The sequence below is a fragment of the Triturus cristatus genome, chromosome 2_2 (genome assembly GCF_964204655.1).
Source record: "Triturus cristatus chromosome 2_2, aTriCri1.1, whole genome shotgun sequence".
Taxonomy (NCBI): Eukaryota; Metazoa; Chordata; class Amphibia; order Caudata; family Salamandridae; genus Triturus; species Triturus cristatus.
Window position 1 is genome coordinate 292,051,633 of NC_140582.1, and position 16,199 is coordinate 292,067,831.

Sequence of the window (16,199 nt, forward strand, 5' to 3'; positions counted from 1 at the left end):
CCTCCTCAGAGTTCTGCTGCTGGTTTGGATCCCCCACTTATGGAGCACGTGCTGTTACTTTGGATCGCGGGTTGCCTTGCGGGTGTGGTTTTTTGGTGTTGTCTTGTTTCAAGAAAAGGGAACCGTACTGTGGGCTTGGAGCTGTGTGGCCTGCACCATTGATTACTCCTGTTTCACTGCTCTGCACTGTCGAGAGACTTTTACTGTATGTATGCAATATGCTTTTGTCATTCTAGCGGCCGGCCGGGTGGTTGTAGGCCCATACCTGTAACTTTTACAACCTGCAATAAACGGTTTCAAAAAAAAAAAAAAAAAAAAAAAAAAAAAGTATAAAAATTGTAACAGGATGGGAGAAAGAAATACGATGTGTAAGGAATAGAATCAAAACATTGAAGACCTGAGTTACGTTGTTTGTTCTTTGTTGAATAACCTGAAATCATGAAATGTATTAAAGCTTTTAGAGGTTATATGAGAAGCGATGTGATAATTGTGGTACGGAAAGGTGAAGAGGTACCACCCGAGGGTACACCAGCACATTATATGACAACAAGTAGAAGGTTACACAAATGTTTGTGACTTTGTCAAGGGTGCAAGATCACTGAAAATGAAGGTCCTTTGAGTTTTCCGAGATATGGTATATTTGAATTAAGAATCATTGAAAGGTTGAGGGACAAGCTATATGAGATGAAACCCCCACCTACAACTACACAGTATGAAGCATTACATGCTTGGGCGAAAGCACCACATACTAAAGAACGAAGAAATATCAGAACATGGCTAAGAAAGCAGTGCGTAATGATGCAGATGCTAGATGGGACGAGGAACAGCAGAGATGGACTACTGAAAAGCCAGAAAGGTTGAAAAAGAATAAAGTACAGGGGAGTAAAGGTGAAAAAGTTTAAAAGAAATCAGGCACTGATAGTGATTCAAGGGATGAAATTCGGGATACATTGTTGTCCACACGCCTACCATCTTATGTGGCCCCTACTACCAATACTGAGGGTATGTTGACACCTAATGCAACAGTGGCTGTAGCCCCTGTTGACCTGAATGCGATTCAAACTCAAAGGCCATTACAAATAAAAGAGCCTGTTGTACAATCTGTTATATCTAATATTATGCCTTAACAAATTAAGGCTCTTCCTACAATGATGGCTCCAGGTGGTACTGCTTCTATTGTGAGTGTACTAGCACCTGTGGCTAGGGTTATAACAGCACAGTAATTAGAGATTTGCACAGCAACTGCTCCAATTAATATTGTCCCAAATGCTGTAGTTCAGGGAGCTATCCAAGGAAAACCTGAGACAGGGTTCATCCCGACATGGCACAATTCACAAATTGTTGCTTGGACACTACCACAAACTATTCAGTCATTGAGGGAAGAGGGAAGGATTGTCTTCACGACACCAATAACACAGGGAGAGACTAACCTATTTGAGGATGTGATTATTTCCCCGGGGATTGAAGAAATGATAGAGAATAAAAAGACAGAGAGTTCTTGCTACACAACAGACAGAGAAGGAGAGACGATTAAATATTCTGAGATTAAAAGTAGAATTAAAAGAAATAACAAGAGCATGTTTAGATCTTGAGCATGTGAATCAGGACCAAGGGCTAATATATTTCAGAAAAGAAATTACTAGATGTGTTGCAACTACTCATGATAAACAGACTGAATTAGCTTGAAAATATGAAGTTGATCTTTCAAAAGCATACCATTTCAGAAAGGTTTTAGGGCACAATTGGATGATGAAGCTATTGAGACAATACATTATGTAGGAATGAAATTACATATCACTGAATTAGTCAAATGCATTCGTAAATGGAGTGATTTTGAAAAATTAATGAGCAAATGGGCAAGGAAAAATTAAAAGAAAAAGCAACAATCAGAGGCAATTGAAGCAAATAGTAAACCCCCGACAGGCTCCCCAGATGAAGGAGAAGCTTCGGCTTATCCATTGAGAAAAATACATGGTGGAGGATATGTTCATGTACCTTGGAGCAGAAGCAATCTTGCAGCATTTATTAATGCATTTCCAAAATTGAGAGAGAATGGTGTACAGTGATAAACACATGTTGACAGATTTGTTAAAATTTCAAAAGTGTATTGAATAAGCTAACACTAGGATGGTATGACGGAGGGATCGCCCTCCCAGACATCCGTAAGTACTATTGGGCCGCCCATTTGTCGGCAATCAACCAAGGGACGTACAGGGACGGAAATGACCCCGGCTACGGGATGGACAGATGGTTACTTCCCGGTGGGAATTACGAAGTCGCACTCTACTCTAAACCTGGGAAACATCAGCTCACTGGGCTGACCAAACACTCGGTACAAATATGGCACGCGGCGCATAGGCAGCTGGGTTGGTCCAACACTCTGACAATGGCCACTCCACTGTGGGCGTCGGAGAGACTGGGCAGCCTAGGTCATACGAAGGGATTCCATAGTTGGGACCTTATTGGTATCTCACAGGTCAAGGACCTGTGGGGGCCCGAGGGGGTTATATCCTTTGCTTACCTGCAGGACACATCCGATTTAGCGCATACTGAATATTTCAGATATCTGCAGGTCAGGCACTCCCTTCAGGCTAACATTCCTCCAGGGACTAAGCCCCCACAGGCCTCCCCTCTTGAGGATAGGCTCGACGGATACTTGCCCGAGCACGCCATTTCACTTACGTATAAGAAACTGATTAATAATCCGCCTTACCCTCTCGGCTCCAAAATTGTTGTACAATGGCCGCGTGCAGAACCAACAAGTAATGCCCACACCAATGCACCATCTCCTGCGGTTATGGAAAAATATGATGTGAAGGCATTTCTGAAAGGCAAGTTTCCTCTAAAAGATTTTGATTGGGTAAAGATTAAAAGAACCTCACAGGAGCCTAAGGACTCAGCCCATGATTACTATGAACGTTTGCTTCAGATGTTTCAACAACACGGTGGATGGGAATATCCTGAATTGAGTGATATGGGATATTTTTGTGTCTCTATTTTTTCTTGGGTTAAGAACAGAGTGCGGAATGCACATACAACAACGTGTGATTTGCTGGCAGACAAAATCGGTGGATGAAAACCTGAGGTATGCAAAATATTGTAGTGACGAACAAGAAATGAAGCAGAAAAAGCTTAAAGAGAAGTTCATGTTAGCCCAGATGAGGTTTTCTCAGAAAGGTTTTCAGAATCAGTCGTTTACAGGAAACCAGGGTGGAATGCAAGGGGTTGGTTTGCAGACTCAAGGTGTTCGAGAAGGATTTACAGGGTAGAGAAAGAGGTGTTCGCTTGATCCAAATTCTCGTGTAGATATTGCAACGCAAAGAAGAAGAGGACCCCTTCTCACTTCTGTAATAATATTGGGTATTTGGAAGAGGGAGTGTAGCCTGAATCCAGATAAAATGAGCGGCAATGGTCAAATGCCCGGAGGAAATCCAATGCCGACAATGATCTCACAAAATATGGGAAACCCTAGATTTAAGATGAATCAGATGCCAAGATTAATGCAAAGCCATTCCAGAATCAGAATCCGCACCCATTCCAACAGTACTCTATGCTAGACAGTGAGAGTTTTGACATCAACAATTCGCAATGATGTTGCCTGAGTGGGGAGTAATATTGCCTGCTTGTTCAGTCTTGGATGTACACTAAAAGGACCATTTGTAGAAGGTGAGGTAAATGGCCACCAAGTGTAATTTCTGATTGACACCAGTGCTACCCGAATAACTGTTAGAACAACGGAAGTCCCAGACCTACCGCTCTCGGGAAAGAAGATCCAAGTGGCAGGATTTACAAATAAACAGATAACAAATCTAGTGACAGAAGAAGTTCCTGTAAAAATAGATTAATTTGAAGAAAAGCACCAGTTTGCAGTGTGTGATTTGAGTCCTGTAAATCTGTTAGGAAGGGATTTCATGTGCAAGTTAAATTGCACAATTTACTGTACACCAGATGGTGTCGAATTTCAAACTCATGATGAAGATGTTGCATTTACAATGGACCGACAAGAAGCAGCTGTAGAATTGTATTTAATGAGGACAGTAGATTTACGTCCTCATTTAACAGAAACTGTGAATCCAGAAGTGTGGGATTTTACAGGGAAACATTTAACAACTGGTGCAATCATTTGTACAAGAATCTGGATGCAAAACCATGAGAACAACGAAGAGTCAGTCATCAAACGTAAACCAATGTAATCCATTTATTCCATTTTGATCCATTTTAATCCTTTTAATCTTCAATTCATCTTGATTCAATGCATCATGTTATATTAACGAAGTGCAAAGGGACAGAGCACTTTTCCGGATAGCCTGCCAAACATTTTGACTGAGCATTGGTTTAACAATGGATTATATTTGGGTGTGAAGGTTACCACTCATGTCTTCATTTTACAGGGAAAGACATCGGACTAATCAAAAGTGTAGAACCAGTCCGAATTACAGTGATGTCCAATGCAATCTTTCCAAGAACACTACCATAAAAATTGATCGTAGAGACAGAGGCAGGAATCACACCAATAATCAAAGACATGTTGAGGAAAGGAATTCTAAGAAAAGTTATCTGATCATGGGTCTATAGAAGCCTAATTGTAAATATCAGATTGTTCAAACCCTCCGAAAGATTAACAACATTGTTGTTCCATGTTATTCCGTGGTACCGAAACCAGCCACCATCCTTTTCCAAATTCCATGCAATGCCGAATGGTTTACCGTTGTGGACTTGTGCCAAGGCATTTCCATTCCATTGCATGAGGACAGTCAATTCCTGTTTTCTTTTGTACTCAGAGAGAAAGTTTTGACATGGTGCCGAGTTCCATAAGGGTATACAGAGAGCCCATTCATATTCAATCAGATCCTGAAAAATAATCTTGAGTCTCTGCAGATGCCTTGTGATTAAGTTCTTGTGCAATATATCGATGACGCATCAAGCACTCAAGAAGCATGTAAACAAGATACCATTGCTTTGCTTAAACACCTAGCAGAGAATGTACATAAAGTGTCACCAGGTAAACTGCAATATTGTCAAAAAGAAGTCTAATACTTGGGACAAATCACTGAGAAAGGAGCGAGAAAGGTGTCAGGAGAGAGTTGGGACTATTCGTCAGCTGAATCCAGCCAGAACACAGAGAGAACTCAGAATGGTTTTGGGAATGGGTGGCTACTGTTGACAGTGAATACCAAACTTATCCCTAGTGGATAAACCTTTACTGAGACTGATACACAAAGATGTGCCTGATCAGCTTCCATGTGACAACAAGTGTTTAAAAGCTTTCCTAGAGCTGAGTGAAACTCTATGTCATGCCATGGCACTAGGAATGCCTGATAACATTAAAATGTTCACATTGTTTTGCAGGGAGGGCTGCACTCTCTCAGTGCTTACTCAGATGCATGGAGATTCATAAAGACCTGTAGCTTATTTTTTGATTACCCTCGACCCTGTAGCCGCTGCCAGGCTGCCTTAAAGCAGTTGCAGCAGTGGTTATCTGTATTCAGAGGTGTGCAAATATAGTGATGGGACATCCTTTAACTGTTATGGTCCCTCGGTCGCTCACTTTGTAGAAATCTTTCTCACCCGAGCGAAAACCCAATATATGACAAACAGTAGACTTACAAGGTACAAGAATCAAATCCTTGCTGCGGAGAATGTTGTATTGAAAAAGTGCCAGATCCTGAACCATCAACACTGTTACCATAAATGAAACTGCCAATATTAATGAAGTTGAGCATGATTGTCTGGATCTCACAGATTTTTGCACCAAGCCAAGGCCTGACATTAAAGATGAACTTTTGATTGAGCTTGACTATGTAATCTTTGTGGACGGCACATGTCTGAGAAATTATGAAGGTGCCCTGAGAGCAGCGTAAGCTGTCTGTACAAATCATTAAATTGTGGAAGTTTCATGACTTCATGGTGTTACCTCAGCACAAGTTGCAGAATTAGTTGCCCTTACAAGAGCTTGCAGTCTATCAGCCCAATTGAAGATAAATATATTTACAGTTAGTCAGTGTGCCTTTGGTGTGGCCCATGATTTTGGGTTCATCTTACTGTGGAAGTGGAAGGTGCTTGGTGTCTCTCAACTTGCATGGAGCGTATTTCTATGTAGCGATCCTGCAATCACATAGCTGCATTTCGTGTTAGGGTACAGTCACAGATGTACGATGGAACAACGCATGCCTTTACCACTCATGGCTTTATCATGCATCATTTACCATGCATAGCCTTTACAACCCAATTCCTTCGTTTGAAGTTTTTAGGAAATGCAAACGCAGTGTGTTGGTTGAGCCACAATGGCTTGAATCTCTTGCCTGCAAAATTGTCTTTGTGTGGTGCACGGATAAAGAGATGGAGACTAATGCAAAAAAGGAGGCAAAAATTGTGGTATTATTCTGTGAAGAGAATTAAAAGTGTGATTCTTTTTTAATAAGTGACAGAGTCAGAATACAGTTGGTGCATGGTGCAAGAAAAGGTGATCGGAAGTTGTGGTAGAGGGGGTTTCTAGAACAGCTGTGTGTGTCTGGTGGTAAATGGTGGAACAAGAGTGATGCTGCCATGTTTAAGCCATGTCAAAGAAAGAGAAAGGTGTGAGCAGAGCATCAGTGATAATGCTAACTAAATGGATGCAAGTAGGAGTGACAGTCAGGCTTTGTGAGCACAGTTTTTTTCTCCTGATTTCTGTCCTTTGGGCATAGGTTTGAGGAATCTTTGTGTTAGACGACTTCCTTTTTGTTTGGGAGACTATACATCAGTGTTTATATGTGTTGTTTTCTACATTTGTTGACTCGCCTCTGTCTGGTTTCCTGCTTTTGCCGTTCTGATTTTTTCTGGGTTTGTCTGTTTTCATCTTTTGTCATCTTTGTATTTCCCTTTGTCTGTTGTCTATAAGGAAGGAGTTGTGTTGTGTTTTGTCTTCACCTACTTGGTCTACCCCCTGTGGTGTGGTTCATCAAGTACTAGTCTTGAGGCATGTTACCTCAGCCTTGAATGTGGAACTTTGTAGGGATTTGAACAATAACATTCCAGGGGGAGCTGTTATTCTGTTGACATAGAGCTTTTTAGTTCTGTTCTTCCTAAATCTTATTAAATACACTTTTTAAAACTCCCATCGTTTCCATGTGTGTCTGTGCAAGGCATCACAAAGCTTTCCTTTCATGCTGATTTCACAAATGACACATTTGTTTATACACACTCAAAGGTATCTCCTTCTCTAAGTCATTTATGCCTTTATTCGCTTACCAGCCACAACTTAAAAATGTAATTGAGACATTCTATTTTATCAACTATCAATGAGATGCAGCACAAGTAAAGCCATCAAACCGATTCAACAAGTTTGAGCTCCTAACTCAGATACTATGGCGCTGGAATTTTGAGTGTATGGCTGATTGCATAACTGCATCAGACAACTAGTTTTATTAATCACTTCTAGAGGAATCCTAAGTGTTGGGAACTTTAAACCAAAATAGCAGTGTTGGTGAAGGAGTATACCAAGCTCCTCAGTGGACGTGCCTGCTCATGACTCCTATTCTAGGGTCACTAGTGGCAACTGTTGGTTAATTAGAAGCTATCTACATACCATTGACAGTGCAGGAAATGGTAGTGCCCATGCTGATACCGGTGATAAAGACTGAATTGGCACCAACATCTGCATAGACAAAATAAAACACATCCTCTTTTGGTTTCTAAGACCCAATATGGCACCGGCCTATCTTTTGTGCCCTGGTGTTGACAGGCCTGGCTCAAACTAAGCAGTGTGTGGTGTGGGAGCTCTATCTACAGTTCCCAGTGGAAGGAGAGCTATACCAGGTGTGAGCCTGAACACCCAGGTAGCACCCATGCCACAGCTGAATATATGTATCTTTGCCTGCAGGTAATTGCACTAAGACCCAGAAATGAGAAGGTGGAGTACAGATTAATTGGCCTTGCCCTTCTACTGGCTAATCGGCTGACTGCGATGTCTTCAAAATCTACTAACCTTCCAATTGTGGTGAGATGGCTGTCAGAAACGCATAGATGGGGGAAAATGTGGTAAGATAAGATTCAATGATACTGCAGTAGCATAAGATGATCTGCTGCTACAGTTTCTTAAGCACTGTCAATGAAATAGGTGTGCCTTATGAATGAAAGTGACTTTTGTGTCACTGATGGGTTTATCCACTCCATAAGTCATCATACATGTCATCCATCCCCTAATTCATTCTTGCATTCACATCTGACACAACCGCAATGAAAACATGCAAACTCAACGACATATGTACGATAAATTAAAAGAATACAGGTAGAAAAAAAGAAAACATGCTGCTGTCTAAACTCTGTGGGCATATGCTTGCAATAGCAAAACTAAACATAGCAGAGGGTGTCCATTTTGCAGAGGCATTGTAAATAGTCTATCTTTTTTTTAAAGTTCTAGCTTGGCTGCCAGATTTAGAACCAAAGTGATGGCAAACTTGGAACGGTTGAGGGAAAAGTTCAAGGAAAAGCGTGAAAGTTGAGGGAAAAGGGTGAAATAACTAACCTGAGTTAGTCTTTACCCAGTGAGATACATGTGGTAATGTTTAAGATAGGTACTTAAAACAATAATTAAGTATGCTTAGCTATCCCCCATGATAGTGTCGCTGATAGCCTGTTACTAATGAATGAATGTTCTAGAGATGATGCAGAAAAGCCCTTTAAAGATATTAGCTACAGTGAAGCAACTTATATTAGCTTATATACAAACATGAGATACAGCCTAGACTGGCTGCCATAATTGTAAACATTGACAAATATACAACAACATTAAGCAAAATGGCTATGTAGTCCTAGAAACAAGATTGTTATTAGCAATTGTTGTTTCTTTGATATAATTTTCTGCATCCCTATGGAATACTACCCTTACTCTGTGCAGATTTAGAAGTGAAGTTGAAGATTGGGTGTAAAAAGCTATTTTTTTTTTTAAACCTTTCTAAAACATAATTTAAAAAAACCTTTTTCCACTAGATTTGAGTTGGAAAACAGATTGTTGGATATTAGATTGTGATGGAGGTACAAGTCATGCCTGCTGTCCGTGATTGTCTTGAATTTAATCAATCAGTCATTAAGACCTGCAGATATTTACTGTCAACTGTAATTGCAAGGAACGTTAAGGCTTTGCCACTGAATGCAGCTGATGGTGGTGACGGATGCATCTCTACTGTTCTGGGGAGTTCATGTAGGGGAGGTGGAATCGGGGTCTCTGGTGAAGGGCCGACTCCTGGAGTTGAGGGCCATTCATCTGGCTCCGAATGCATTTCTGCCATCCATCAAAGGAAAGCTGGTGCAGGTTCTCACAGACAACACCACCACCGTGTGGTACTGCAAAATGTAGGGCAGAGAGGGATCCTGGGTCTTGTGTGAGGAGGCTGTGCATCTCTGGAGGTGGCTAGAGTTCCAAGGTATTTTACTGGACCACCTGTTAGGGTCCCTAAATGCCAGATAAGGTGAACTGAGCTTCTACACTTCAAGATAGTGTAGGGTTTCTTCCAATAGTGGAGTAAACCCTTGGTAGATCTTTTTGCCACCATCGAGAACATGCAGTGTGGAAAATGTTGAGTGTTGGAGTTTCCACAAGAGGTGTATTCTGGCTCAAGTGGAATTTGGGACTCCTGTACACCTTCATCCTCCTGCTTCTCCTGCCTTGAGTACTGAAAAAGATCAGGAATGTCTAAGCCTAAATCTTCCTGGTGGTTTGAGTATGCACCAGTTGAGTGTGGTACCTAGAACTTCTGGGCATAAGCATCAGGCTACCTGTTCGCAGGGACCTCTTGTTTCAGTAACCGGGTAGAGTCCTTCAACCGAATCTGTGCAATCTACACCTGCATGTCTGGAGATTGAGCTATGGCTACTGAGCGCATTTGACCTGCCAGATATAATTAATCCTTTTATGCCACACACTCGTACACAATCTGTGGCCTGGTGTTGTTTTCTCAAAACTGACCTCTTACAGGCAATTTCTGCTGATCTCCTGTTGTTTGTTTTATGAATGGCCCAGCAAGGTGTTGCTGTGGGCACTAATAAAAGCTATTTGCTGCCCTCTTGGTCTTTATATATGTACTGGACAGACTAGCCTTGTGTAAACCGCCTGCTGTGATGAGATGTATCAAAGGTGTGACACACGTTGCCTCCAAAACCGTTACGTCTCCTGACTTTAAAGACCGTTATCCTCATTGTGATCATGTCAGTTCGTCTCTTGAGCGAACTTCAAGGACTTTTCAGTCCCACTGCCCTACACCTCCTTTTTCCCAGACAAATTTGTGCTGAGGAGTCGAGTGGCATTCTTGCTAAAAGTTGTAACTTCTTCCACATTTGGCAATCTATTACGCTGCCAGTGTTGTTTGGTCACCCTCACCCCTCAAAAGAGAAGGAGAGGCTACATCACTTGGACCCCAAAAGAGTTTAAAGCTTTTACATTTGATAATACCCAGGACCATCAAGAGGATGATAAACTTTTTGTGGGGTTCTCTGGTGTGAAGAAAGGGAAGGCTTTTCAGAAGAGTAGCCTGCAAAGGTGAATAGTCGCTGGTATTAAGATGTGCTATGCACTGCCCAAGAAAGCTGCCTTCGGAAGGTCTAAGAACCCATTCACCAGGCAGAAGGCTGCTACCTCCGCATTGGCAGCAGAATACCTATCCTTTGACAGCTACAAGGCTGCAATGTAGGTGTCAGTCCACATGTTCATGAGGCACTCCTGCCATGACAGCCATGTCCAGCAGGAAAGACATTTCATCCACTCAGACATGAAAAACATTTTAGGTTGATACTACTCCTCAAAACCTCCACCTTGGGGAGATACTGCTTTGGTATTTATTTTAAAGTGAAGGATCTGTGGTTAGAAGTATCTATCAGAAGATGTTACTTATGTTTGAGAACCCTGTTTCTAGTGGAGACTCAGTGTGGATTCCTCACCACCCCTTTCTGCAGAGTGGCCTCCTTTTAACCTCTGAAAAGGTCCCAAGTTAGTTTTCAGCACACTGGTACCAATGATTGTTTACGCAGATCATCTCAGGGTGTAGAAAAAGAAAATGATAAGAAACTGACAGCGCATAGGGACGGCGCTTATATGCACCTTTGGTCTGTCACTTCTAGGGTGGAGTGGAGTTAAGGGCAGAGAAGTACAGTGCCACCTAGCAGTGTGCAGACACATTGCTATAAAATGTTTCAGGGCGCAGTCTGGTACCTGGGGAGTATTCTAATGTGAGGAATCTGCTGTTAGAGTGTCCACCCGAAAAGCATTACTGAAGCTAAGTAACTTGTTCCTCTACATTTCTTGGACTCTGACTTCGAGATACAAGTATGGGTAGCTATGTCAGGGAGCAGCAAAAAAATCCCAGATCACGCCCTCACACACAGGGTTTTCACTCTTCAGTTCTCATGCCTCAGTCTGTTTCCCTGACTGTCTCTGCCTCTCAGTCTACCCTCCTTTCATTCTCCTTGCGTCTGTCCCCACACCTCTCTGATTGATTCTGTCATTCATTATTTGTTCCCTCTTCTGCCTTCTTTCCCTCATTCCCTCTCCACTTCCTTTTCTGCCACTCTCATCTCACACTTTCTGTCCTTTCCTCCTCTTCATTGCCTCTCTCTATTATCTTTCTCTCCCACATTCTCTTTCTCACAGTCCACTTATGTAAAGTATGCTGACTCCAGGCTGCTTTTGGTAAAATCATGATATCCTGATACCTTGTTCCTTCCTTTTTTCATCTCCTATTTCCCCCACTACCCTTTTTTTCTACAGGTGGTCGTTTTCTCCCTTCAAGGATGACATAACACTCTCCTCTACACACTTGGTGCTCCATCAGGCTATTGTGTAGCAGCTTTTTTCTCCACATGTCCCCAATCCATGGTCTACCTGCCTACTCTCGTGACCATTCTTCCATGATCCCCAGTTTAGCAGCCCCTCTGAAGGATCGAAGGCAAGTTGGTCCTGCTGATCACCTCAATTGTCAGCACCCAGTTACTTTACTCAATGAGCCACCCTGCCAGTATCTGCAGAGATATTCGCAGAAAGGGCATAATTTTCTTTGGCATATTGTATTAAAAGCTCCAACGCCTTGGCTTCTACATTTGCTTTCCTGCTGTCTCACGTCTTTTTTTTCTGAGCTTGCCATACCTTCCCACGCTTTCTCGCAATATTAAAGTATAAGGAAATAATCATTGGTAAAATAGATAGCTCGACAGCGGTCATTAAAGAGGTTAAAGATTAGACTTATTAGATTAGCCATTGGTAATTACTCAGGCCGCATCCCAACCCACCATTATTTTGCACACCATGTGACCTCAGTTTCAACCCAGCTATATGCAAATCCGTCTTTCCCCTGCTCCAATCGGAGCAGTCCAGCCCAATCTGCCAAGCCAGGTCTTCCCTGGAGTGGAAAACGAGCAACCCAGGACCGGTTCCACCCTAGTTATGAGCTCATCAGCCAGGTATAGCTTGGTTCCAGTGGCACAGTGTGCACGGAACCCACGCCTGGGCATACCCGTCCCACTTGGGGCAACACATAAAAGTATACAAAAAAGTGATTGTTGGAATGCTTGAAATAATTTCAGCCACTGATGATTACTCAGGCTGCATCCCAGTCCATTATTATTTTGCTCATCATACCACCTCAGTTTGCACCCAGCTGTATGAAATCATTCTTGCCCCTGCTCTAATTGGAACAGTCCAACCCAAACTGCCAAACCAGGTCCTCCCTGAACTGGAACACAAGCAACCCAGGACCAGTTTCACCCTAGTTATGGCCTCCTCAGCCTGATCCAGCTTGTTTCCATTGACTCAGTGTGCACAGGACCCTAGTCTGGGCATATGCACCCTACAAAGGGCGACACACCAAAGTATACAAAAAAGTGATTGAGATTAATTCAAGCATTCCATCCATCACTGCTTTGTATACTTATTGGGACGGGTATGTCCAGACTTGGGTCCCATGCACAGTGTATCATTGGAACCAAGCTGTACCTGGCTGGCCAGTTTTCAATACCACCCTAGATCTTCTGTTAGAACCAATACAAGTTCGTCATGGTGGCGGACTTTCTGTGGCCAGTTCTCAACTAGCAGCTCATGGTCCCTGAAAGATGCTTCTATGCACATAAACTATGTAGAGCTTCTTTCAGTCTCCTTTGCGATAAAGTGTTTCCCGAAAATGTGTGCTCGTTGTTCAGTTCTTCTCAGAATGAACAATCCCATGGTAGTAAAATACCTACGAGTCAGCAGGTCAAAAATCCTACAACCCCTCGCTAAATAATTTTGAAAATACTCCTTCAACATCATATATTGGTAGGAACAGAATATCTCTGAGACATTTATGTTCAATAGCAGATTTATACTCTTGCCACCTCAGAGATTTCAGCGACTGGCAGTTGCATGTACCGGTATTGCACTGCTTTCAGAAACTTTGGGGTCTCCTCCTGGCATTCAGACTCAACACCCAGCTTCCATAGTTTTCAAGTGGGAGACCAGAAGCAATGGCTGTAGCGGCAGACACTTTTCTCCATCCTTGGCATTAACGACTCTCATATGCATTCCTATTTATCTCTTATTGTTTCTCCAAAATTAGGAGGAAATTATTCTCACTAGTGATAATCACACCGTTTTGGTCGTCCCAGATTTGGTTTCACAGATCTGCTTCTAATGTCATTAGGAACTCTGATCCTGTTGTCCAATCTCCTATATCACCTCCAGGTCCCTCTGGGTTAAGATCACCGTCTGGTTATGTCAGACAATATTCAGCTCATGGCCTAGAAGTTTTTGGGATTCGCTAGTCTATCGCAGAACTGTCATCAAACACTCTTGAATTCATCAATAAAGCCGGAACTTCACACGTTTACAGGTGAGCTTGGCCTTTCTTTGACTTGCTGGTGAGTGGCATCAAATTCCAATCTCATTTTTGGCAAATATCTCTTTCATTGCAGGTTTCCTAGGAGAACCTTCCGGAAAGTCTAATAAAGAAGAAAATATTCACAGATGTACAATTTTATTACGTAATAAATAAATAACAGAAAAACCAGTTGTGGAACCCAAACTAATTTGCAAAATACTCTGTGGTATAAGATTGAGTATGCCTCTGACCCCTAAATGTACTTCTCTATAAGATATACAATTTATCTTAACTTTGTTTCATCACCTGATAAATCTTTTTTAGCTTTTAAAACAAAACTTTGACTGCAATGCTAACAATGTCACTGTGCTTGATCTCAATCAACAGGATGTCTGTGGTAAAAGCATTGCACCTTTTGTCCGGGTGATTTACTGCCTTTTGTGTTTTCTTCTCAACCACAAAGAGAATGAAAACATTCACCTCTTCAGTGGAGTAACGCCTTTGCCAGATCACTTTAATCTCCGTGTTATAAGATGTTTGAAACAAATATGAGCCCCGAACACTCGCTCTCACAGCACCTCAGGATCAACTTCTCATTTCACTTCAGCAAACTTAGCCAAGTTCGTTAAGTGGGTCATGTCCTAAGCAGGAATTATTATTTCTGTTTGTGGAGCTCATTTGTCCAGAAGTGCAATGACTCCAAAGGTTTTCTGGACCAGGGATAGAACGGAAGACATTGTCAGAGAGGCTGATTGGTACCGAGCATACACCTTTAAAGCTTTTTATTGCATACCAGTTATTCATGTTTCTTTTGCTCTTATTAACGCGCTATAGATAAGTAACATTGGAACCTCCGGTCCTGACTTAAAATGCAGATTCTCCAAATGATAATGTAAGAAAGCCCTAATTTTAATAAAGGTATGGAGGCGAGTATTATCCCACCTCTTGAAATTGATTATCTGACTAATCGATATGTTATCCCTCCCTCTTTTGGGGATATTAATTGTTGTTTTATTTGTTCAGGGTGACAATTAACAGTTCCACAATCGACCTGAAGGTTATTCAAAAGTCTCAGAAAGGATCATGATTCTGCTACTAATCTTCACCTGTATTTTCATCTTCATGCTTCCATTTCTACATAAATAAACTAAACCTGCAGCACCAAGAAAGATGACATGCAGTGGTCAATATAAAGTACACAGATGAGACGCCTGGGTCACTCACATTAGTATTAGATGAAAATACCTCTTTTTTCCGCTTTTTTTCTCCGCAGGGAATTACAACGCGGTTGTTACAACCAAATTGTTTTAAAAACGGATACCATTACCCCACAATTTGTAAAAACGAATTGCGGGGGGGGGGGATGTTGGAATAGTATAATTTACTATTCCAACTCCAGTATGTGCAACAGTAGGCAAGGTGTTGGATTTTAAATCCAACACCTTCTGCCCCCTCTGCAAGTCGTTGTTCCGACTTGCGGAGTAATGGTATGCGTTGTTACAACGCGGTTGTTGTGAAGATCGCGTTGTAATTCCCTGCAGGGAAAAGTATTTGTGTTAGATGATGTTTACCGTATTACAGCATTAACGCTTGTGGGTGTTGTAGTTTTTCTTAAATATAGCATATGATCTATATATCCTTTATGACTGACTGCTTTAAGAAAAAGAAAGAATAATATTTGCTTCTGTCCCTTTAATAAAATTAAGATTTTCCTACATTAACAATTTGAAACTGCATTATAGCTTCCTTGTAAAGTTAGTCCTTTCATGGGATTCCCAGAGATCTCCGTCCTTAATCCTACGGCAGTGGAACCAATATAAATGCATGAAATTGTTTCCATGTATTCCTAGCCCCTGTCAAGGCAACATAACATTAATTTTAATGTATTGTGAGTCCAACTTTGGCTAAACATTTACAAACAAATATTGCAGTACATCAGTTTTGGCTGCATGTAGGTAAACCTAGGACTCTAGTGCTGATTTTTTTAGAAAACCTCTATAATCAAGAATACCATTGAACAGCAAGAGCCAGTCATTACCATTGTCTTTTTCACGTAAACCTCCTGCCCTCTTGACAATCCGAAATCAGCTATTTTCGCAACATAGTTCTCACCAACCAGAATGTTTCGAGCTGCCAGGTCCCGATGAATAAACTAAGATATAAAAACAAAACAATGTGTAAGTATGCAGTGCTTAATTTGTGCCAGACGTTTACCTCAGCTGGTCTCTGACACTTCTGGCATAACTCTGGCACACAATTACGACTGTCCACCATGTATGTGGTGGCACTTTCTTTTTAACAAAGTACATCAGCAGAATGTTTAATTATTTAATAATATACATTAATAAAAGCTTTCGGTCACCCTGGAATAGTCCGGGT

At 41.7% G+C, this 16,199-nt stretch overlaps 1 protein-coding gene across 1 annotated transcript in view; it reads right to left on the minus strand.

Annotated features, from left to right (window-relative positions):
- TEK (TEK receptor tyrosine kinase) overlaps positions 1-16,199 on the minus strand; it is a 542,264-nt gene that overhangs the window by 90,262 nt on the left and 435,803 nt on the right. Inside the window, exon 18 of the mRNA XM_085641331.1 lies at positions 15,859-15,972. Within this exon, the coding sequence (XP_085497457.1) occupies positions 15,859-15,972 (114 nt within the window). The remainder of the gene's footprint in view (positions 1-15,858; positions 15,973-16,199) is intronic.